Genomic DNA, 26,422 nt, shown 5'->3' with positions numbered 1-26,422 from the left:
GCACACTCCACATACACACTCCACATACACACCCTCTACATGCACACTCCACATACGCACACTCCACATACACACCCTCTACATACACACTCCACATACACTCTCCACATACGCACCCTCTACATACACTCTCCACATACGCACCCTCTACATACACACCCCACATACGCACACTCCACATATGCACAATCCACACACAGCCAAGGCCTCAGCCTCTGTCATACAGCAGGATAGTGAGTGCAGCTCTGGGGTGTAATACAGGAGGTAGCGTGGTGGTGCTGGAGACGTTGGGGTGTGTGGGGGGTGGGTTTGCTGTATGCTGTAGTATTTCCAGCACACAGAGGGTCCGGAGTCTTCCTTCCGGTAATGTGCGCTGTCTAGACGCCTCAGACCTCGGAGCGCTGATCCGTGACTCATTTACTTTCATTGTTTTGGGTTTTAGGAATAACAATGCATTTGGCGGCGGCTGAAGGTCTCGGCTGTGCGTCACCTGATCACCGGCTACAAGAACCGGAGAAAAACCTAGAAAAACCCGACACGACCCTCTGTGTCCCGCACCTCGCTGCCTCACGTGCCTCTAACCACCTCTGATGGCTGTGTGGGGTCACGTGACCCCGAATCTGAGCCAAAGCTCCGCAATATTCTCTGATGTTTCACTGCTATTTCCCAGACAGCAGGGAATCGGATATATGGAGCCGGATCTGGAGGTGCAGGGTCTGTGAGTGCAGGGAGCCGGATATATGGAGCCGGATCTGGAGGTGCAGGGTCTGTGAGTGCAGGGAGCCGGATATATGGAGCCGGATCTGGAGGTGCAGGGTCTTTGAGCGCAGGGAGCCGGATTTATGGAGTCGGATCTGGAGGTGCAGAGTCTGTGAGCACAGGGAGCCGGATATATGGAGCCGGATCTGGAGGTGCAGGGTCTTTGAGCGCAGGGAGCCGGATATATGGAGCCGGATCTGGAGGTGCAGGGTCTGTGAGCACAGGGAGCCGGATATATGGAGCAGGATCTGGAGGTGCAGGGTCTTTGAGCGCAGGGAGACGGATATATGGAGCCGGATCTGGAGGTACAGGGTCTGTGAGCACAGGGAGCCGGATATATGGAGCCGGATCTATAGGTGCAGGGTCTGTGAGTGCAGGGAGCCGGATGTATGGAGCCGGATGTGGAGGTGCAGGGTCTTTGAGCGCAGGGAGCCGGATATATGGAGCCGGATCTGGAGGTGCAGAGTCTATGAGCACAGGGAGCCGGATATATGGAGCCGGATCTGGAGGTGCAGGGTCTGTGAGTTCAGGGAGCCGGATATATGGAGCCGGATCTGGAGGTGCAGGGTCTGTGAGTGCAGGGAGCCGGATATATGGAGCCGGATCTGGAGGTGCAGAGTCTGTGAGCACAGGGAGCCGGATATATGGAGCCGGATCTGGAGGTGCAGGGTCTTTGAGCGCAGGGAGCCGGATATATGGAGACGGATCTGGAGGTGCAGGGTCTGTGAGCACAGGGAGCCAGATATATGGAGCCGGATCTGAAGGTGCAGGTTCTGTGAGCACAGGGAGCCGGATATATGGAGCCGGATCTGGAGGTGCAGGGTCTGTGAGCGCCAGGAATCGGATATATGGAGCCGGATCTGGAGGTGCAGGGTCTGTGAGTGCAGGGAGCCGGATATATGGAGCCGGATCTGGAGGTGCAGAGTCTGTGAGCACAGGGAGCCGGATATATGGAGCCGGATCTGGAGGTGCAGGGTCTTTGAGCGCAGGGAGCCGGATATATGGAGCCGGATCTGGAGGTGCAGAGTCTGTGAGCACAGGGAGCCGGATATATGGAGCCGGATCTGAAGGTGCAGGTTCTGTGAGCACAGGGAGCCGGATATATGGAGCCGGATCTGGAGGTGCAGGGTCTGTGAGCGCCAGGAATCGGATATATGGAGCCGGATCTGGAGGTGCAGGGTCTGTGAGTGCAGGGAGCCGGATATATGGAGCCGGATCTGGAGGTACAGGGTCTGTGAGCGCAAGGAGCCAGAGATATGGAGCCGGATCTGGAGGTACAGGGTCTGTGAGTGCAGGGAGCCGGATATATGGAGCTGGATATGAAGGTGCAGGGTCTGTGAGTGCAGGGAGCTGGATATATGGAGCTGGATATGAAGGTACAGGGTCTATGAGTTCAGGGAGCCGGATATATGGAGCCGGTTATGGAGGTTCGGGATTTGTGAGTGCAGGGAGCCGGATATATGGAGACGGATATTGGAGGTGCAAGTCCTGTGAGTTCAGGGAACCGGATATATGGAGCCAGATCTGGAGGTGCAGGGCTAGTGAGCGCAGGGAGCTGGATAAATTGAGCCGGATCTGGAGGTGCAGGGTCTGTGAGCGCAGGGAGCCGGATATATGGAGCCGGAGATATGGAGGTGCAGGGTCTGTGAGCGCAGGGAGCCGGATATATGGAGCTGAATCTGGAGGTACAGGGTCTGTAAGCGCAGGGAGCCGGATATATGGAGCTGGATCTGGAGGTGCAGGGTCTGTGAGGGCTGGGATCCGGATATATGGAGCCGGATATGAAGGTGCAGGGTCTGTGAGCGCAAGGATCCGGATATACAGAGCTGGATCTGGAGGTACAGGGTCTGTGAGTGCATGGAGCTGGATATATGGAGCCGGATCTGGAAGTACAGGGTCTGTGAGCACAGGGAGCCGGATATATGGAGCCGGATCTGGAGGTACAGGGTCTGTGAGCGCAGGGAGCTGGATATATGGAGCCGGATCTGGAGGTGCAGGGTCTGTGAGTGCAGGGAGCCGGATATATGGAGCTGGATCTGGAGGTGCAGGGTCTGTGAGTGCAGGGAGCTGTATATATGGATCCGGATCTGGAAGTACAGGGTCTGTGAGCGCAGGGAGCCGGATATATGGAGCCGGATCTGGAGGTACAGGGTCTGTGAGGGCAGGGATCCGGATATATGGAGCAGGATCTGGAGGTGCAGGGTCTGTGAGCACAGGGAGCCGGATATATGGAGCCGGATCTGGAGGTACAGGGTCTGTGAGGGCAGGGATCCAGATATATGGAGCCGGATCTGGAGGTGCAGGGTCTGTGAGGGCAGGGAGCCGGATATATGGAGCTGGATCTGGAGGTGCAGGGTCTGTGAGGGCAGGGAGCCGGATATATGGAGCTGGATCTGGAGGTGCAGGGTCTGTGAGGGCAGGGAGCCGGATATATGGAGCAGGATATGGAGGTACAGGGTCTGTGAGTGCAGGGAGCCAGAAATATGGAGCTGGATCTGGAGGTGCAGGGTCTGTGAGCGCGGGGAGCCGGATATATGGAGCCGGAGATATAGAGGTGCAGCGTCTGTGAGCACCAGGAATCGGATATATGGAGCCGGATCTGGAGGTACAGGGTCTGTGAGGGCAAGGATCCGGATATATGGAGCCGGATCTGGAGGTACAGGGTCTGTGAGGGCAGGGAGCCGGATATATGGAGCTGGATCTGGAGGTGCAGGGTCTGTGAGGGCAGGGAGCCGGATATATGGAGCTGGATCTGGAGGTGCAGGGTCTGTGAGGGCAGGGAGCCGGATATATGGAGCAGGATCTGGAGGTACAGAGTCTTTGAGCACAGGGAGCCGGATATATGGAGCAGGATCTGGAGGTACAGGGTCTGTGAGTGCAGGGAGCCGGATATATGGAGCCAGATCTGGAGGTGCAGGGTCTGTGAGCGCAGGGAGCCGGATATATGGAGCCGGATATGGAGGTGCAGGGTCTGTGAGTGCAGGGAGCCGGATATATGGAGCCGGATATGGAGGTGCAGGGTCCTGTACATATGATCATGTGACCAAAGGTCCTTGTACAATAATAGGTCCTGTGCATATGATCATGTGACCACAGGTTCTTCCTACAGTGACGGGTCCTGCAGATATAAGTGACCTCAGGACCTTCTGTTTCAATGCATTTTTTTCTGCAAGTCATATGATAAATGTGGGCCCCGACAGACTTCCAGCAGGACCCCGACCAGGAGAAGTGGTTCCGGACCCCCCTCCCATCCTGGAGACCTTTCCTCTTCTGCGGGTCCTTTCTTGCACTGATCTTTGTATTGTTGTAGACCCCGGGGCTCCTAGCGCTGCGGCTGATGGACAATGGCCCATTGTCTGTGTGGTGAGGGTCCGGGGCCTCCTGATCTGCAGAGACATTGGATGTTCACGTCTCGAGGTCTATAGTCAGGAGCCGGCTCCTACCAGCGACAATGTACATGATATTATACACTCACCGGCCACTTTATTAGGTCCACCATGCTAGTAACGGGTTGGACCCCCTTTTGCCTTCAGAACTGCCTCAATTCTTCGTGGCATAGATACAACAAGGTGCTGGAAGCTCCTCAGAGATTCTGGTCCATAGTGACATGATGGCATCACACAGTTGCCGCAGATTTGTCGGCTGCACATCCATGATGCGAATCTCCCGTTCCACCGCATCCCAAAGATGCTCTATTGGATTGAGATCTGGTGACTGTGGAGCCATTTGTGTCCAGTGACCTCATTGTCATGTTCAAGAAACCAGTCTGAGATGATTCCAGCTTTATGACATGGCGCATTATCCTGCTGAAAGTAGCCATCAGATGTTACAGGGTACATTGTGCTCATAAAGGGATGGACATGGGCAGCACCAATACTCAGGTAGGCTGTGGCGTTACCAAGGGGCCCAAAGACACCATGACACCAGCACCACCAGCCTGAGCCGCTGATACAAGGCAGGATGGATCCATGACACCACCACCACCAGCCTGAGCCGCTGATACAAGGCAGGAGGGATCCATGACACCAGCAGCCTGAGCCGCTGATACAAGGCAGGATGGATCCATGACACCACCACCACCAGCCTGAGCCGCTGATACAAGGCAGGATGGATCCATGACACCACCACCACCAGCCTGAGCCGCTGATACAAGGCAGGATGGATCCATGACACCACCACCACCAGCCTGAGCCGCTGATACAAGGCAGGATGGATCCATGACACCACCACCACCAGCCTGACCCGCTGATACAAGGCAGGATGAATCCATGACACCACCAGCACCAGCCTGAGCCGCTGATACAAGGCAGGATGGATCCTGACACCACCACCACCAGCCTGACCCGCTGATACAAGGCAGGATGGATCCATGACACCAGCACCACCAGCCTGAGCCGCTGATACAAGGCAGGATGGATCCATGACACCACCACCACCAGCCTTAGCCGCTGATACAAGGCAGGATGGATCCATGGCACCACCACCAGCAGCCTGAGCCGCTGATACAAGGCAGGATGGATCCATGACACCACCACCACCAGCCTGAGCCACTGATACAAGGCAGGATGGATCCATGACACCAGCACCACCACCAGCCTGAGCCGCTGATACAAGGCAGGATGGATCCATGACACCACCACCACCAGCCTGAGCCGCTGATACAAGGCAGGATGGATCCATGACACCACCACCACCAGCCTGACCCGCTGATACAAGGCAGGATGGATCCATGACACCACCACCACCAGCCTGAGCCGCTGATACAAGGCAGGATGGATCCATGACACCACCACCACCAGCCTGACCCGCTGATACAAGGCAGGATGGATCCATGACACCACCACCACCAGCCTGAGCCGCTGATACAAGGCAGGATGGATCCATGACACCACCACCACCAGCCTGAGCCGCTGATACAAGGCAGGATGGATCCATGACACCACCACCACCAGCCTGAGCCGCTGATACAAGGCAGGATGGATCCATGACACCACCACCACCAGCCTGAGCCGCTGATACAAGGCAGGATGGATCCATGACACCACCACCACCAGCCTGAGCCGCTGATACAAGGCAGGATGGATCCATGACACCACCACCACCAGCCTGAGCCGCTGATACAAGGCAGGATGGATCCATGACACCACCACCACCAGCCTGACCCGCTGATACAAGGCAGGATGAATCCATGACACCACCACCACCAGCCTGAGCCGCTGATACAAGGCAGGATGGATCCATGACACCACCACCACCAGCCTGACCCGCTGATACAAGGCAGGATGGATCCATGACACCAGCACCACCAGCCTGAGCCGCTGATACAAGGCAGGATGGATCCATGACACCACCACCACCAGCCTTAGCCGCTGATACAAGGCAGGATGGATCCATGGCACCACCACCAGCAGCCTGAGCCGCTGATACAAGGCAGGATGGATCCATGACACCACCACCACCAGCCTGAGCCACTGATACAAGGCAGGATGGATCCATGACACCAGCACCACCACCAGCCTGAGCCGCTGATACAAGGCAGGATGGATCCATGACACCACCACCACCAGCCTGAGCCGCTGATACAAGGCAGGATGGATCCATGACACCACCACCACCAGCCTGACCCGCTGATACAAGGCAGGATGGATCCATGACACCACCACCACCAGCCTGAGCCGCTGATACAAGGCAGGATGGATCCATGACACCACCACCACCAGCCTGACCCGCTGATACAAGGCAGGATGGATCCATGACACCACCACCACCAGCCTGAGCCGCTGATACAAGGCAGGATGGATCCATGACACCACCACCACCAGCCTGAGCCGCTGATACAAGGCAGGATGGATCCATGACACCACCACCACCAGCCTGAGCCGCTGATACAAGGCAGGATGGATCCATGACACCACCACCACCAGCCTGAGCCGCTGATACAAGGCAGGATGGATCCATGACACCACCACCACCAGCCTGAGCCGCTGATACAAGGCAGGATGGATCCATGACACCACCACCACCAGCCTGAGCCGCTGATACAAGGCAGGATGGATCCATGACACCACCACCACCAGCCTGAGCCGCTGATACAAGGCAGGATGGATCCATGACACCACCACCACCAGCCTGACCCGCTGATACAAGGCAGGATGGATCCATGACACCACCACCACCAGCCTGACCCGCTGATACAAGGCAGGATGGATCCATGACACCACCACCACCAGCCTGACCCGCTGATACAAGGCAGGATGGATCCATGACACCACCACCACCAGCCTGACCCACTGATACAAGGCAGGATGGATCCATGACACCACCACCACCAGCCTGAGCCGCTGATACAAGGCAGGATGGATCCATGACACCACCACCACCAGCCTGAGCCGCTGATACAAGGCAGGATGGATCCATGACACCACCACCACCAGCCTGAGCCGCTGATACAAGGCAGGATGGATCCATGACACCACCACCACCAGCCTGAGCCGCTGATACAAGGCAGGATGGATCCATGACACCACCACCACCAGCCTGACCCGCTGATACAAGGCAGGATGGACCCATGACACCACCACCACCAGCCTGAGCCGCTGATACAAGGCAGGATGGATCCATGACACCACCACCACCAGCCTGAGCCGCTGATACAAGGCAGGATGGATCCATGACACCAGCACCACCAGCCTGAGCCGCTGATACAAGGCAGGATGGATCCATGACACCACCACCACCAGCCTGAGCCGCTGATACAAGGCAGGATGGATCCATGACACCACCACCACCAGCCTGAGCCGCTGATACAAGGCAGGATGGATCCATGACACCACCACCACCAGCCTGACCCGCTGATACAAGGCAGGATGGATCCATGACACCACCAGCACCAGCCTGACCCGCTGATACAAGGCAGGATGGATCCATGACACCAGCACCACCAGCCTGAGCCGCTGATACAAGGCAGGATGGATCCATGACACCACCACCACCAGCCTGAGCCGCTGATACAAGGCAGGATGGATCCATGACACCACCAGCACCAGCCTGAGCCGCTGATACAAGGCAGGATGGATCCATGACACCACCACCACCAGCCTGAGCCGCTGATACAAGGCAGGATGGATCCATGACACCACCACCACCAGCCTGACCCGCTGATACAAGGCAGGATGGATCCATGACACCACCACCACCACCAGCCTGACCCGCTGATACAAGGCAGGATGGATCCATGAAACCACCAGCACCAGCCTGACCCGCTGATACAAGGCAGGATGGATCCATGACACCACCAGCCTGAGCCGCTGATACAAGGCAGGATGGATCCATGACACCAGCACCACCAGCCTGACCTGCTGATACAAGGCAGGATGGATCTATGACACCACCACCACCAGCCTGACCCGCTGATACAAGGCAGGATGGATCCATGACACCACCACCACCAGCCTGAGCCGCTGATACAAGGCAGGATGGATCCATGACACCTCCACCACCAGCCTGACCCGCTGATACAAGGCAGGATGGATCCATGACACCACCACCACCAGCCTGACCCGCTGATACAAGGCAGGATGGATCCATGACACCACCACCACCAGCCTGACCCGCTGATACAAGGCAGGATGGATCCATGACACCACCACCACCAGCCTGAGCCGCTGATACAAGGCAGGATGGATCCATGACACCACCACCACCAGCCTGAGCCGCTGATACAAGGCAGGATGGATCCATGACACCACCACCACCAGCCTGACCCGCTGATACAAGGCAGGATGGATCCATGACACCAGCACCAGCCTGACCCGCTGATACAAGGCAGGATGGATCCATGACACCACCACCACCAGCCTGACCCGCTGATACAAGGCAGGATGGATCCATGACACCACCACCACCAGCCTGACCCGCTGATACAAGGCAGGATGGATCCATGACACCACCAGCACCAGCCTGACCCGCTGATACAAGGCAGGATGGATCCGTGACACAACCACCACCAGCCTGACCCGCTTATACAAGGCAGGATGGATCCATGACACCACCACCAGCCTGAGCCGCTGATACAAGGCAGGATGGATCCATGACACCACCACCACCAGCCTGAGCCGCTGATACAAGGCAGGATGGATCCATGACACCACCACCAGCCTGAGCCGCTGATACAAGGCAGGATGGATCCATGACACCACCAGCACCAGCCTGACCCGCTGATACAAGGCAGGATGGATCCATGACACCACCACCACCAGCCTGACCCGCTGATACAAGGCAGGATGGATCCATGACACCACCACCACCAGCCTGAGCCGCTGATACAAGGCAGGATGGATCCATGACACCAGCACCACCAGCCTGAGCCGCTGATACAAGGCAGGATGGATCCATGACACCACCAGCACCAGCCTGACCCGCTGATACAAGGCAGGATGGATCCATGACACCACCAGCACCAGCCTGAGCCGCTGATACAAGGCAGGATGGATCCATGACACCACCACCACCAGCCTGAGCCGCTGATACAAGGCAGGATGGATCCATGACACCACCACCAGCCTGACCCGCTGATACAAGGCAGGATGGATCCATGACACCACCACCACCAGCCTGACCCGCTGATACAAGGCAGGATGGATCCATGACACCACCACCAGCCTGAGCCGCTGATACAAGGCAGGATGGATCCATGACACCACCAGCACCAGCCTGACCCGCTGATACAAGGCAGGATGGATCCATGACACCACCACCACCAGCCTGACCCGCTGATACAAGGCAGGATGGATCCATGACACCACCACCACCAGCCTGACCCGCTGATACAAGGCAGGATGGATCCATGACACCACCACCACCAGCCTGACCCGCTGATACAAGGCAGGATGGATCCATGACACCACCACCACCAGCCTGACCCGCTGATACAAGGCAGGATGGATCCATGACACCACCACCACCAGCCTGACCCGCTGATACAAGGCAGGATGGATCCATGACACCACCACCACCAGCCTGACCCGCTGATACAAGGCAGGATGGATCCATGACACCACCAGCACCAGCCTGACCCGCTTATACAAGGCAGGATGGATCCATGACCCCACCACCACCAGCCTAAGCCGCTGATACAAGGCAGGATGGATCCATGACACCACCAGCACCAGCCTGACCGGTGATACAAGGCAGGATGGATCCATGGCACCACCACCACCAGCCTGAGCCGCTGATACAAGGCAGGATGGATCCATGACACCACCACCACCAGCCTGAGCCGCTGATACAAGGCAGGATGAATCCATGACACCACCACCACCAGCCTGAGCCGCTGATACAAGGCAGGATGGATCCATGACAACACCACCACCAGCCTGACCCGCTGATACAAGGCAGGATGGATCCATGACACCACCACCACCAGCCTGAGCCGCTGATACAAGGCAGGATGGATCCATGACACCACCACCACCAGCCTGAGCCGCTGATACAAGGCAGGATGGATCCATGACACCAGCACCACCAGCCTGAGCCGCTGATACAAGGCAGGATGGATCCATGACACCACCACCACCAGCCTGACCCGCTGATACAAGGCAGGATGGATCCATGACACCAGCACCACCAGCCTGAGCCGCTGATACAAGGCAGGATGGATCCATGACACCACCAGCACCAGCCTGACCCGCTGATACAAGGCAGGATGGATCCATGACACCACCACCACCAGCCTGAGCCGCTGATACAAGGCAGGATGGATCCATGACACCACCACCACCAGCCTGAGCCGCTGATACAAGGCAGGATGAATCCATGACACCACCACCACCAGCCTGAGCCGCTGATACAAGGCAGGATGGATCCATGACACCACCACCACCAGCCTGAGCCGCTGATACAAGGCAGGATGGATCCATGACACCACCACCACCAGCCTGAGCCGCTGATACAAGGCAGGATGGATCCATGACACCACCACCACCAGCCTGAGCCGCTGATACAAGGCAGGATGGATCCATGACACCACCACCACCAGCCTGAGCCGCTGATACAAGGCAGGATGGATCCATGACACCACCACCACCAGCCTGAGCCGCTGATACAAGGCAAGATGGATCCATGACACCACCACCACCAGCCTGACCCGCTGATACAAGGCAGGATGGATCCATGACACCACCACCACCAGCCTGAGCCGCTGATACAAGGCAGGATGGATCCATGACACCACCACCACCAGCCTGACCCGCTGATACAAGGCAGGATGGATCCATGACACCACCAGCACCAGCCTGAGCCGCTGATACAAGGCAGGATGGATCCATGACACCACCACCACCAGCCTGAGCCGCTGATACAAGGCAGGATGGATCCATGACACCACCACCACCAGCCTGACCCGCTGATACAAGGCAGGATGGATCCATGACACCACCACCACCAGCCTGACCCGCTGATACAAGGCAGGATGGATCCATGACACCACTACCACCAGCCTGACCCGCTGATACAAGGCAGGATGGATCCATGACACCACCACCACCAGCCTGAGCCGCTGATACAAGGCAGGATGGATCCATGACACCACCACCACCAGCCTGACCCGCTGATACAAGGCAGGATAGATCCATGACACCACCACCACCAGCCTGACCCGCTGATACAAGGCAGGATGGATCCATGACACCACCACCACCAGCCTGACCCGCTGATACAAGGCAGGATGGATCCATGACACCACCACCACCAGCCTGACCCGCTGATACAAGGCAGGATGGATCCATGACACCACCACCACCAGCCTGACCCGCTGATACAAGGCAGGATGGATCCATGACACCACCACCACCAGCCTGAGCCGCTGATACAAGGCAGGATGGATCCATGACCCCACCACCACCAGCCTGACCCGCTGATACAAGGCAGGATGGATCCATGACACCACCACCACCAGCCTGAGCCGCTGATACAAGGCAGGATGGATCCATGACACCACCACCACCAGCCTGAGCCGCTGATACAAGGCAGGATGGATCCATGACACCACCACCACCATCCTGACCCGCTGATACAAGGCAGGATGGATCCATGACACCACCACCACCAGCCTGAGCCGCTGATACAAGGCAGGATGGATCCATGACACCACCACCACCAGCCTGACCCGCTGATACAAGGCAGGATGGATCCATGACACCACCACCACCAGCCTGAGCCGCTGATACAAGGCAGGATGGATCCATGACGCCACCACCACCAGCCTGAGCCGCTGATACAAGGCAGGATGGATCCATGACACCAGCACCACCAGCCTGACCCGCTGATACAAGGCAGGATGGATCCATGACACCACCACCACCAGCCTGACCCGCTGATACAAGGCAGGATGGATCCATGACAGCACCACCACCAGCCTGAGCCGCTGATACAAGGCAGGATGGATCCATGACACCACCACCACCAGCCTGAGCCGCTGATACAAGGCAGGATGGATCCATGACAGCACCACCACCAGCCTGACCCGCTGATACAAGGCAGGATGGATCCATGACACCACCAGCCTGAGCCGCTGATACAAGGCAGGATGGATCCATGACACCACCACCACCAGCCTGACCCGCTGATACAAGGCAGGATGGATCCATGACACCACCACCACCAGCCTGACCCGCTGATACAAGGCAGGATGGATCCATGACACCACCACCACCAGCCTGACCCGCTGATACAAGGCAGGATGGATCCATGACACCACCACCACCAGCCTGACCCGCTGATACAAGGCAGGATGGATCCATGACACCACCACCACCAGCCTGAGCCGCTGATACAAGGCAGGATGGATCCATGACACCACCAGCACCAGCCTGAGCCGCTGATACAAGGCAGGATGGATCCATGACACCACCACCACCAGCCTGAGCCGCTGATACAAGGCAGGATGGATCCATGACACCACCACCACCAGCCTGACCCGCTGATACAAGGCAGGATGGATCCATGACACCACCACCACCAGCCTGAGCCGCTGATACAAGGCAGGATGGATCCATGACACCACCACCACCAGCCTGAGCCGCTGATACAAGGCAGGAGGGATCCATGACACCACCACCACCAGCCTGACCCGCTGATACAAGGCAGGATGGATCCATGACGCCACCACCACCAGCCTGAGCCGCTGATACAAGGCAGGATGGATCCATGACACCAGCACCACCAGCCTGACCCGCTGATACAAGGCAGGATGGATCCATGACACCACCACCACCAGCCTGAGCCGCTGATACAAGGCAGGATGGATCCATGACACCACCACCACCAGCCTGAGCCGCTGATACAAGGCAGGATGGATCCATGACACCACCACCACCAGCCTGAGCTGCTGATACAAGGCAGGATGGATCCATGACCCCACCACCACCAGCCTGAGCCGCTGATACAAGGCAGGATGGATCCATGACACCACCACCACCAGCCTGACCCGCTGATACAAGGCAGGATGGATCCATGACAGCACCACCACCAGCCTGACCCGCTGATACAAGGCAGGATGGATCCATGACACCACCACCACCAGCCTGAGCCGCTGATACAAGGCAGGGTGGATCCATGACACCACCACCAGCAGCCTGAGCCGCTGATACAAGGCAGGATGGATCCATGACACCACCACCACCAGCCTGACCCACTGATACAAGGCAGGATGGATCCATGACACCACCACCACCAGCCTGAGCCACTGATACAAGGCAGGATGGATCCATGACACCACCACCACCAGCCTGAGCTGCTGATACAAGGCAGGATGGATCCATGACACCACCAGCACCAGCCTGACCCGCTGATACAAGGCAGGATGGATCCATGACACCACCACCACCAGCCTGAGCTGCTGATACAAGGCAGGATGGATCCATGACACCACCAGCCTGACCCGCTGATACAAGGCAGGATGGATCCATGACACCACCACCACCAGCCTGAGCTGCTGATACAAGGCAGGATGGATCCATGACACCACCACCACCAGCCTGAGCCGCTGATACAAGGCAGGATGGATCCATGACACCACCACCACCAGCCTGAGCCGCTGATACAAGGCAGGATGGATCCATGACACCAGCACCACCAGCCTGAGCCGCTGATACAAGGCAGGATGGATCCATGACACCAGCACCACCAGCCTGAGCCGCTGATACAAGGCAGGATGGATCCATGACACCACCACCACCAGCCTGACCCGCTGATACAAGGCAGGATGGATCCATGACACCAGCACCACCAGCCTGACCCGCTGATACAAGGCAGGATGGATCCATGACACCACCACCACCAGCCTGAGCCGCTGATACAAGGCAGGAGGGATCCATGACACCACCACCACCAGCCTGAGCCGCTGATACAAGGCAGGATGGATCCATGACACCACCACCACCAGCCTGAGCCGCTGATACAAGGCAGGAGGGATCCATGACACCACCACCACCAGCCTGAGCCGCTGATACAAGGCAGGATGGATCCATGACACCACCACCACCAGCCTGAGCCGCTGATACAAGGCAGGATGGATCCATGACACCACCACCACCAGCCTGAGCCGCTGATACAAGGCAGGAGGGATCCATGACACCACCACCACCAGCCTGACCCGCTGATACAAGGCAGGATGGATCCATGACACCAGCACCACCAGCCTGACCCGGTGATACAAGGCAGGATGGATCCATGACACCACCACCACCACCAGCCTGAGCCGCTGATACAAGGCAGGATGGATCCATGACACCAGCACCAGCCTGAGCCGCTGATACAAGGCAGGATGGATCCATGACACCACCACCACCAGCCTGACCCGCTGATACAAGGCAGGATGGATCCATGACACCACCACCACCAGCCTGACCCGCTGATACAAGGCAGGAAGGATCCATGACACCACCACCACCAGCCTGACCCACTGATACAAGGCAGGATGGACCCATGACACCACCACCACCAGCCTGAGCCGCTGATACAAGGCAGGATGGATCCATGACACCACCACCAGCCTGAGCCGCTGATACAAGGCAGGATGGATCCATGACACCACCACCAGCCTGAGCCGCTGATACAAGGCAGGATGGATCCATGACACCACCACCACCAGCCTGAGCCGCTGATACAAGGCAGGATGGATCCATGACACCACCACCACCAGCCTGAGCCGCTGATACAAGGCAGGATGGATCCATGACACCACCACCACCAGCCTGAGCCGCTGATACAAGGCAGGATGGATCCATGACACCACCACCACCAGCCTGAGCCGCTGATACAAGGCAGGATGGATCCATGCTTTCATGTTGTTGTACCAAATTCTGACCCTACCATCCGAATGTCGCAACAGAAATCGAGACTCATCAGACCAGGCAACGTTTTTCCAATCTTCTACTGTCCAATTTCAATGAGCTTGTGCAAATTGTAGCCTCAGTTTCCTGTTCTTAGCTGAAAGGAGTGGCACCCGGTGTGGTCTTCTGCTGCTGTAGCCCATCTGCCTCAAAGTTGGACGTACTGTGCGTTCAGAGATGCTCTTCTGCCTACCTTGGTTGTAACGGGTGGCGATTTGAGTCACTGTTGCCTTTCTATCAGCTCGAACCAGTCTGCCCATTCTCCTCTGACCTCTGGCATCAACACGGCATTTCCGCCCACAGAACTGCCGCTCACTGGATATTTTTTCTTTTTCGGACCATTCTCTGTAAACCCTAGAGATGGTTGTGCGTGAAAATCCCAGTAGATCAGCAGTTTCTGAAATACCCAGACCAGCCCTTCCTCCACCAACAACCATGCCACGTTCACAGGCCACAAATCACCTTTCTTCCCCATACTGATGCTCGGGAGAACTGCAGGAGATTGTCTTGGCCATGTCTACATGCCTAAATGCACTGAGCTGCCGCCATGTGATTGGCTGATTAGAAATGAAGTGTTAACGAGCAGTTGGACAGGTGGACCTAATAAAGTGGCCGGTGAGTGTATATATCCTCCTATATATAACGACTCGTCATCCCCAGACCATCCCAAACATCTCCTATACAAGTCTACTGTGTCCATGATATTACGTATATCCTCATATATAACGACTCATCCCATTTCCTACACAATTCTAGAAGGTCCATGGTCTCTTCCTGTCACCAGATATATCAATCCTGCCCTCTACTAGTCACTAGTTGTAATAGTCCCGTAGGTCCGTCACTAGTTGTAATAGTCCTGTAGGTCCGTCACTAGTTGTAATAGTCCTGTAGGTCCGTCACTAGTTGTAATAGTCCTGTAGGTCCGTCACTAGTTGTAATAGTCCTGTAGGTCTCTCACTAGTTATAATAGTCCCGTAGGTCCGTCACTAGTTGTAATAGTCCAGTAGGTCTCTCACTAGTTGTAATAGTCCTGTAGGTCTGTCACTAGTTGTAATAGTCCAGTAGGTCTCTCACTAGTTGTAATAGTCCTGTAGGTCCGTCACTAGTTGTAATAGTCCTGTAGGTCCGTCACTAGTTGTAATAGTCCTGTAGGTCCGTCACTAGTTGTAATAGTCCTGTAGGTCTGTCACTAGTTGTAATAGTCCCGTAGGTCCGTCACTAGTTATAATAATCCCGTAGGTCTGTCACTAGTTGTAATAGTCCCGTAGGTCCGTCACTAGTTATAATAGTCCTGTAGGTCCGTCACTAGTTGTAATAGTCCTGTAGGTCTGTCACTAGTTATAATAGTCCTGTTGGTCCGTCACTAGTTATAATAGTCCTGTAGGTCTGTCACTAGTTATAATAGTCCTGGTGGTCCGGCTCAGTACTGGGGTCACATCTTCCTCTCCGCCCGGTGGCTGCCGTCTTCCTCTGGCTGTGGTGATGACCTTGGTTGTTCTCTTGGATGGTGCGGTGGGTGTGCGGCCCCCTGTGTGTAGTAACGCTCTCGCCCTGACGTTCTCGTTATCCCGGTGATATAATCATCCTCCCTGGCGTCCATTATATACACTGCCGGCTCGGTGATGTCTCCTATGATGGTTTCCACCACTTGTAGTCTCATGTGACCTCCTCGTCCTCCATACGGCACACACTACCCATCCTGCCCTGGGAGGACATCGTCTCTTACCCGTTATCCCCCAGTAATTGTGCTTTTCTTCTTGCAGCTGCAATCCTTGACGATCAGACGGTTTGTGGACGAGGCGAGAGGTTGGCGCTGGCTCTCGCTCGGGAACACATCAACAGCCACACGCAAGGCTCCTCCAGTGGTCGCGTGGAGGTGGAGATCTTCGAGCTACAGAGGGACAGTCAGTACGAGACGACAGATACCAGTGAGTGCTCCCTATCATTCCTCTGTCTCATGCATGGGGGGTGCCATGACTAGGACGTCTCCACACGTGCTCCAGTATGTGTCCTGGACCTGCCACCTCTATATGACCTCCAGGGGTCCCTATAGCCTCACATCCGCCCTTCACCTCTCTGTAACTCCATGCTATGGCCCTGAAAGTAGTTTAGGAGGTTCTAGGGAGGACGTGTCACCCAAGACCCCCTTCACATGTGGAACCATCCAGGAGATGGCGCAGGGGCCACCACAATACCAGAGGATCCTTAGGTGGGCCCCAGAAGTCCCCATTTCAAGGCTGTGGTCAGGGTGCCCCTCGTGCAGCTCCCGGTGCCTCTCTAGATCTCACATACGGGGTGGAGGCGCCACCACAATCTTTGCCCCGGGGCCTCCGTCAGCTATAAAATAATATTTACATTTTTGTTTATGATAATTGTAAAATTCTGACTGCATAACTAATGTGGCTCGTGGATCAGCTGCATCTCTAATTCCCTGCGACGTGGCGGCGCTCGGTTCAGGACGCACACGTGCAGAATATCAACACAATCTACAATCAGCCCTCAGTATGGCGTCTCCGTGTATAATCCTCAGAGGTGATGTGTGCCGGAGCAGATGCTGTGGAGCAATGAGCTCCTCGGGGACCTTCCATGACACCGCTAATGGAGATGCCACGTAGCGTCCAGCTGCCGGCCTCCCGTGACCGCCTGCGGCTAAGCGTCTCTCCTTATAAACGTAAACCTCAGGAGAATCAGCACAAAAAACGGATGAGACCTGAGGAGCCCCAAACACCCGGGGAACATGCATTCACTCCAAGCTCTCACCTCCCCCTTCCTCTGGAGAAGTTCTGGAGTTTGAGAATTCTGATCCAAGAGGAACAAGTGACACCAGAACATAAGAGCCGGGGCACAGGCAGGTGCACGCAGAAGTCCTGGATTAGGAATAGCAGGATCCATCATCACAGATAAGCCGTGATTACCCACAACCTGCACGATGTGTCCTCCCCTGTCTGTAACCCTCATAAAGAAACCTCCAGATATTTGCCGGATAAATCTACAGACAGAAGAAATGATTGCTTATTGCTAGCATTGGCAATTACCACCACCTACAGGGGCGTCATATGAAAAATAACCCCCATTGTGTTCTGCTCCAAAAGTTTAACCAAAAGTTTCTGAAGTTTCCAACTTTGTCTCCATCAGAACTTAGGACTTCACGTGGTGCTGAGGCTCCAGGGCCGGGATGTCACAGTACTAGAGGACCTGCACCGCCTGCTCCTCCGGGACATGAGGACTAATAACTCCAGTCTCTCTTCTAGTCCCGCTCAGCCGCTCTTCGTATCTTCCTCTGTTCACACGTTCTAATGACTTCCTCAGTTTTTATATAGAATCGCCACAACCACAATGGGAATCCGAATGGACATCACCAACCCGACAACACCCCAGTCACCGCTCAGTCATTGTGTAATACACGGGAGGAGCGGGACTACTTGTCATTGTATTCCTAGAACCTGGAGTCCTGCTCCTCCCTTCAGGCTCTGCACCATGGATTATACAATGAATCAGCCGAGACTGGAGTGTTCCTTTAATTGCCACAATTCAGTCTCCAAGGTGTTAATGGCTGGTGGGATCAATAGTGACCATTTAAGAGCCTTCACGTCATGAGCACCTAGGAGGACCACCTCCAAAATACAAGGCCAAATACAAGGGGGACCAGAGGAAGGAGGACAATGTCCTTGTGACCTTCAGGCTCCACACCTCCAATACAAGCTCTGAAGATGAGACCTCATCATCTTGTAGACCATCGTCTTGGCTTCTCGTACATGTGACTGTTCAGCACATGGTTTCCTTTGCTGCATTGTTACTGTTTTGCTCCTAACAATCTATATTCACATTCTTATTATTCTGTTAGTGTCCTGTAATTCCACCTCTGGCTTTTACCGATGTCAGGTCCCTTGTGACCAGGCTCCAGCTTAGATGTCTTAACCAGGATCTGATCCCAGGTCTCCTCTACATGTTCCCAATCCTGGTCAATCACTTGGGTACTAATACTGTTTTTTCTTCTACCCACGAGTGTTGGGTTGGGTTGAGGTCGTGGGAATGTGGGGGCCAATCAGTAACTCTACTTTATACCATCTGTTAACCAATCTGGAGGTACGCGGTAGGTTGTTGTCCTCCATCATCCGTCTCATGCTCGTAGCACCGGAGTGTATGAAATAATTCATCCAGTGTTCCTGCACATATCTGCACAACCAGATCTCGCTTAGCTGAAGGAACTATAGACACCTTCCCCAATCTTATAACCTAGCACTTTCCAGAAAGAACGACCGAATCATGAGCGTGATCTAGAAGCCACGAAAGATGGAAGCCACCAACTTGGTTTCATGTAATCAATGACAGACGATCATGGAGAACAAGAAGGCTCCTATAACCTCCAGGAGAACCACCTCTACACGCCAGGACTATGTACATGAAGAGTACACGAGAGACAACAGGCCAAACAGGTCCCAAAGGGGGAGGGAAGACCTTATTGTCCTGTGACTCGGGGTTTTCTTACCCTAGATGTTCTCCCCTTCCATAAGCACAAAGCTGTATGAGATGTCACCTCCTCACTAGAAGCTCCCCATGTACTGGCTGGAGGGCACTAGAGAGGAGGCAGGTCTGGAGCTTCTTCTCCGGAGCCTCCCAGGTGCAGTCACAATTATGATCCTAATTGCACGACCGCTGCAGTAAGTGAACATTATATCGCTCTTAGCATCTGTTTGATGTTGAAGGCAACAGATTTTCTCCCTGGTTCTTCTTCATTCATAAAGCCGAGCCCAATCTCCCTGGAAACCCTCTGATTACAGAGAAGGACTATATTATGTTAATACCGGCGCTGACTCATTGCACCTCCGGGGGATCCATGCTACCTTGGTGACTACCTTGGTAGGAGAACATCTGCCTTGACCCTGATGTGTGTACGGTCTCCTGACTTGTATGGAGGAGGCGTCCGCTCCTCTATGATGTATGACAAACACGTCCGTATGATGTGCCGATGAGTCCGATGTGTCCTGCACTTGGATAATTAGCTTGTTTTCATTGTTCTGTTCCTACATCAGCGCCGATCACAGCGAGGATTGAAGTTTGGGTCTCCCTCTGGTGTTCATCCTTCCACCCCAATGCATTGCCCCAAGCAAAGAGAAGACCAATGCTGACACCGCCGGCTTCCATCACTCCTCCTGCAGTAGAGAAGACGTGTTTGGCCCTCCAGTGCAGAGGGTAACACCAGGACAATGCTGTTTAGGGCCACAAATTCTCAATGTTCAGACAAAGCAGTAGACCCCAGAGACAATAATGTCTTCAGAGAAGTCATAGCGCCATCTCTAAGCCCATCCCTTGTATGTACTGAGGTTGTTGTGGGATCTAAAGACTATGGAAGTGGTCAGTGAGGTCCGGACCCAATACTGAGGACTTCCCTTTACTAGAATTTTGTACAAATACCTTTTTCTGGTTCTGTACACGAAGGTGATTTTCTGGTTGTGAGACTCTGGATACTCGGTGGGGTCAGAGCAGGATGAGGTGTGATCAGTGTCGGACCCTTCTGATGGTCCAAAGTTCTCGTGTAGACAATCCCTTACTATGATCTGATCAGTGGGGGTCCCAGGAGCCGGATCCATGACAATGCTCTATGACTATGGGGGGGGGGGGGGGAGGATTGACCATCAGCTGATACCGGCCTCAGTTTGGCTGTTACCTCCATGAACCTCCCCTTTAATGTTTGCAGGTAATGAGGAAATACCCAAATCCATGCAGAGTCCCATCTGCCTCTCACTGGTGACATGGATACGAGAGGATAAGAATTTGGGATGTTGCAGGCGATTGGATAATCAGTTCCTGCGGATGATAATGGATGTGATTGGAGAGACTTGAGAGGTGCAGGTGTCTCGGAGCTTCTCTTCTTGAGGCCCCTTCACATGATGACGGTCTGCGCTGCAGCTGGTTGCGGCTGGTGGTGCAGAATGGACGAGACGCGGTGGAAAGTTTAATTTGCTTTGAGTCTCTTATTAAGATCCGCCAATGGTTTCCATAGTGACACGGGGGTCCGGGCTCGGTGCCGGCTTGTTAACAGCTGTGAAATCAGAGACTGTGATACAGTTATTTCATTCCTCATGTGGGGATTGTGTGATGTGCAGCCAGGCCGGACCACCACTATATCATGTGCCGGAGCGGCCCCCAGGCCAAAAGACCACCATCATCTGTGCATGAGAGGTGGAGGAAGACTGAGGGTCCCGGGCACAATGATGTGCAGAGCCAGGGGGATGGGAGCCAAGGCTGCAGCACCTCCTGCAAGGGGAAGGTAGAAGGTAAAGGACAGATGGTGGAGTATTCCTGAAGAATATATGGTAGCAGGAGGAGAGGCCGAGAGTGATGGGTCTATAGAGAAGATTGTATGGCTTGTAATAAAGTGGTGGTCTGTAGGACTAATGATGGATGAATGGTGGTCTTTAGGGCTTCTGTGGTTCTTTAGGGCTAGTGCTGGTGCATATGGTGGTCAGTGGGGTTTGTACCAGTCTTTAATGTGTTTTGTAGGGTGTATGCTGTAGTGATGGTTTGTAAGGTGGTCTGTGGGGCTTGTGCTGGTCTGTAGGGTGGTGTGCTGGTCTGTAGGGTGGTGTGCGGGGCTTGTGCTGGTCTGTAGGGTGGTGTGCTGGTCTGTAGGGTGGTGTGCGGGGCTTGTGCTGGTCTGTAGGGTGGTGTGCTGGTCTGTAGGGTGGTGTGCGGGGCTTGTGCTGGTCTGTGGAGTGGTGTGCGGGGCTTGTGCTGGTTTATAGGGTGGTGTGCGGAGCTTGTGCTGGTCTGTAGGGTGGTGTGCTGGTCTGTAGGGTGGTGTGCGGGGCTTGTGCTGGTCTGTAGGGTGGTGTGCAGGGCTTGTGCTGGTCCGTAGGGTGGTGTGCGGGGCTTGTACTGGTCTGTAGGGTGGTGTGCTGGTCTGTAGGGTGGTGTGCTGGTCTGTAGGGTGGTGTGCGGGGCTTGTGCTGGTCTGTAGGGTGGTGTGCTGGTCTGTAGGGTGGTGTGCAGGGCTAGTGCTGGTCTGTAGGGTGGTGTGCTGGTCTGTAGGGTGGTGTGCGGGGCATGTGCTGGTCTGTAGGGTGGTGTGCGGGGCTTGTGCTGGTCTGTAGGGTGGTGTGCTGGTCTGTAGGGTGGTGTGCGGGGCATGTGCTGGTCTGTAGGGTGGTGTGCTGGTCTGTAGGGTGGTGTGCTGGTCTGTAGGGTGGTGTGCTGGTCTGTAGGGTGGTGTGCGGGGCTTGTGCTGGTCTGTAGGGTGGTGTGCTGGTCTGTAGGGTGGTGTGCGGGGCTTGTGCTGGTCTGTAGGGTGGTGTGCTGGTCTGTATGGCGGTGTGTGGGGCTTTTGCTGGTCTGTAGCGTGGTGTGCTGGGCTTGTGCTGGTCTGTAGGGTGGTGTGCTGGTCTGTGAGGCTTGTGCTGGTCTGTGAGGCTTGTGCTGGTCTGTAGGGTGGTGTGCTGGTCTGTAGGGTGGTGTGCTGGTCTGTAGGGTGGTGTGCGGGGCTTGTGCTGGTCTGTAGGGTGGTGTGCTGGTCTGTAGGGTGGTGTGCTGGTCTGTAGGGTGGTGTGCAGGACTTGTGCTGGTATATAGGGGGGTGTGCTGGTCTGTAGGGTGGTGTGCAGGACTTGTGCTGGTCTGTAGGGGGGTGTGCTGGTCTGTAGGGGGGTGTGCTGGTCTGTAGGGTGGTGTGCTGGTCTGTAGGGTGGTGTGCTGGTCTGTAGGGTGGTGTGCTGGTCTGTAGGGTGGTGTGCGGGGCTTGTGCTGGTCTGTAGGGTGGTGTGCTGGTCTGTGGAGTGGTGTGCGGGGCTTGTGCTGGTTTATAGGGTGGTGTGCGGAGCTTGTGCTGGTCTGTAGGGTGGTGTGCTGGTCTGTAGGGTGGTGTGCGGGGCTTGTGCTGGTCTGTAGGGTGGTGTGCGGGGCTAGTGCTGGTCTGTAGGGTGGTGTGCGGGGCTTGTACTGGTCTGTAGGGTGGTGTGCTGGTCTGCAGGGTGGTGTGCGGGGCTTGTGCTGGTCTGTAGGGTAGGGTGCTGGTCTGTAGGATGGTGTGCAGGGCTTGTGCTGGTCTGTAGGGTGGTGTGCGGGGCTTGTGCTGGTCTGTAGGGCTTGTGCTGGTCTGTAGGGTGGTGTGCAGGGCTTGTGCTGGTCTGTAGGGTGGTGTGCTGGTCTGTAGGGTGGTGTGCAGGGCTTGTGCTGGTCTGTAGGGTGGTGTGCGGGGCTTGTGCTGGTCTGTAGGGTGGTGTGCGGGGCTTGTGCTGGTCTGTAGGGCTTGTGCTGGTCTGTAGGGTGGTGTGCGGGGCTTGTGCTGGTCTGTAGGGTGGTGTGCAGGGCTTGTGCTGGTCTGTAGGATGGTGTGCGGGGCTTGTGCTGGTCTGTAGGGTGGTCTGCGGGGCTTGTGCTGGTCTGTAGGGTGGTGTGCAGGGCTTGTGCGGGCTTGTGCTGGTCTGTAGGGTGGTGTGCTGGTCTGTAGGGTGGTCTGCGGGGCTTGTGCTGGTCTGTAGGGTGGTGTGCAGGGCTTGTGCGGGGCTTGTGCTGGTCTGTAGGGTGGTGTGCAGGACTTGTGCGGGCTTGTGCTGGTCTGTAGGGTGGTGTGCTGGTCTGTAGGGTGGTGTGCGGGGCTTGTGCTGGTCTGTAGGGTGGTGTGCGGGGCTTGTGCTGGTCTGTAGGGTGGTGTGCGGGGCTTGTGCTGGTCTGTAGGGTGGTGTGCAGGACTTGTGTGGGGCTTGTGCTGGTCTGTAGGGTGGTGTGCTGGTCTGTAGGGTGGTGTGCTGGTCTGTAGGGTGGTGTGCTGGTCTGTAGGGTGGTGTGCGGGGCTTGTGCTGGTCTGTAGGGTGGTGTGCGGGGCTTGTGCTGGTCTGTAGGGTGGTGTGTGGGGCTTGTGCTGGTCTGTAGGGTGGTGTGCGGGGCTTGTGCTGGTCTGTAGGGTGGTGTGCTGGTCTGTAGGGTGGTGTGCTGGTCTGTAGGGTGGTGTGCGGGGCTTGTGCTGGTCTGTAGGGTGGTGTGCTGGTGTGTAGGGTGGTGTGCTGGTGTGTAGGGTGGTGTGCTGGTCTGTAGGGTGGTGTGCGGGGCTTGTGCTGGTCTGTAGGGTGGTGTGCTGGTCTGTAGGGTGGTGTGCTGGTCTGTAGGGTGGTGTGCTGGTCTGTAGGGTGGTGTGCGGGGCTTGTGCTGGTCTGTAGGGTGGTGTGCGGGGCTTGTGCTGGTCTGCAGGGTGGTGTGCGGGGCTTGTGCTGGTCTGTAGGGTGGTGTGTGGGGCTTGTGCTGGTCTGTAGGGTGGTGTGCGGGGCTTGTGCTGGTCTGTAGGGTGGTGTGCTGGTCTGTAGGGTGGTGTGCTGGTCTGTAGGGTGGTGTGCGGGGCTTGTGCTGGTCTGTAGGGTGGTGTGCTGGTGTGTAGGGTGGTGTGCTGGTCTGTAGGGTGGTGTGCGGGGCTTGTGCTGGTCTGTAGGGTGGTGTGCTGGTCTGTAGGGTGTTGTGCGGGGCTTGTGCTGGTCTGTAGGGTGGTGTGCTGGTCTGTTGGGTGGTGTGCAGGGCTTGTGCTGGTCTGTAGGGTGGTGTGCTGGTCTGTAGGGTGGTGTGCGGGGCTTGTGCTGGTCTGTAGGGTGGTGTGCTGGTCTGTAGGGTGGTGTGCAGGGCTTGTGCTGGTCTGTAGGGTGGTGTGCGGGGCTTGTGCTGGTCTGTAGGGTGGTGTGCGGGGCTTGTGCTGGTCTGTAGGGTGGTGTGCGGGGCTTGTGCTGGCCTGTAGGGTGGTGTACGGGGCTTGTGCTGGTCTGTAGGGTGGTGTGCTGGTCTGTAGGGTGGTGTGCTGGTCTGTAGGGTGGTGTGCTGGTCTGTAGGGTGTTGTGCTGGTCTGTAGGGTGGTGTGCGGGGCTTGTGCTGGTATGTAGGGTGGTGTGCAGGGCTTGTGCTGGTGTGTAGGGTGGTGTGCTGGTGTGTAGGGTGGTGTGCTGGTGTGTATGGTGGTGTGCGGGGCTTGTGCTGGTCTGTAGGTTGGTGTGCAGGGCTTGTGCTGGTCTGTAGGGTCATGTGCTGGTCTGTAGGGTGGTGTGTGGGGCTTGTGCTGGTCTGTAGGGTGGTGTGCGGGGCTTGTGCTGGTCTGTAGGGTGGTGTGCGGGGCTTGTGCTGGTGTGTAGGGTGGTGTGCTGGTGTGTAGGGTGGTGTGCTGGTGTGTATGGTGGTGTGCGGGGCTTGTGCTGGTCTGTAGGTTGGTGTGCAGGGCTTGTGCTGGTCTGTAGGGTGGTGTGCTGGTCTGTAGGGTGGTGTGTGGGGCTTGTGCTGGTCTGTAGGGTGGTGTGCGGGGCTTGTGCTGGTGTGTAGGGTGGTGTGCTGGTGTGTAGGGTGGTGTGCTGGTGTGTAGGGTGGTGTGCTGGTCTGTAGGGTGGTGTGCGGGGCTTGTGCTGGTCTGTAGGGTGGTGTGCGGTGCTTATGCTGGTCTGTAGGGTGGTGTGCTGGTCTGTAGGGTGGTGTGCGGGGCTTGTGCTGGTCTGTAGAGTGGTGTGCGGGGCTTTTGCTGGTCTGTAGGGTGGTGTGCAGGGCTTGTGCTGGTCTGTAGGGTGGTGTGCGGGGCTTGTGCTGGTCTGTAGGGTGGTGTGCTGGTCTGTAGGGTGGTGTGCTGGTCTGTAGGGTGGTGTGCGGGGCATGTGCTGGTCTGTAGGGTGGTGTGCTGGTCTATAGGGTGGTGTGCGGGGCATGTGCTGGTCTGTAGGGTGGTGTGCAGGGCTTGTGCTGTAGGGTGGTGTGCAGGGTGGTGTGCGGGGCTTGTGCTGGTCTGTAGGGTGGTTTGCAGGGCTTGTGCTGGTCTGTAGGGTGGTGTGCTGGTCTTAAGGGTGGTGTGCTGGTCTGAAAGGTGGTGTGCTGGTCTGAAGGGTGGTGTGCTGGTCTGAAGGGTGGTGTGCTGGTCTGAAGGGTGGTGTGCTGGTCTGAAGGGTGGTGTGCTGGTCTGAAGGGTGGTGTGCTGGTCTGAAGGGTGGTGTGCTGGTCTGAAGGGTGGTGTGCTGGTCTGAAGGGTGGTGTGCTGGTCTGAAGGGTGGTGTGCTGGTCTGAAGGGTGGTGTGCTGGTCTGAAGGGTGGTGTGCTGGTCTGAAGGGTGGTGTGCTGGTCTGAAGGGTGGTGTGCTGGTCTGTAGGGTGGTGTGCGGGGCTTGTGCTGGTCTGTAGGGTGGTGTGCTGGTCTGTAGGGTGGTGTGCAGGGCTTGTGCTGGTCTGTAGGGTGGTGTACGGGGCTTGTGCTGGTCTGTAGGGTGGTGTGCGGGGCTTGTGCTGGTCTGTAGGGTGGTGTGCTGGTCTGTAGGGTGGTGTGCTGGT

At 56.4% G+C, this 26,422-nt stretch overlaps 1 protein-coding gene across 1 annotated transcript in view; it reads left to right on the top strand.

Moving 5' to 3' along the window:
- GRIK5 (glutamate ionotropic receptor kainate type subunit 5) overlaps nt 1-26,422 on the top strand; it is a 280,456-nt gene that overhangs the window by 103,858 nt on the left and 150,176 nt on the right. Inside the window, exon 4 of the mRNA XM_072112849.1 lies at nt 16,913-17,077. Within this exon, the coding sequence (XP_071968950.1) occupies nt 16,913-17,077 (165 nt within the window). The remainder of the gene's footprint in view (nt 1-16,912; nt 17,078-26,422) is intronic.

Source organism: Engystomops pustulosus, chromosome 6, assembly GCF_040894005.1.
Source record: "Engystomops pustulosus chromosome 6, aEngPut4.maternal, whole genome shotgun sequence".
Taxonomy (NCBI): domain Eukaryota; kingdom Metazoa; phylum Chordata; class Amphibia; order Anura; family Leptodactylidae; genus Engystomops; species Engystomops pustulosus.
This window is presented reverse-complemented; position numbering and strand designations above follow the sequence as displayed.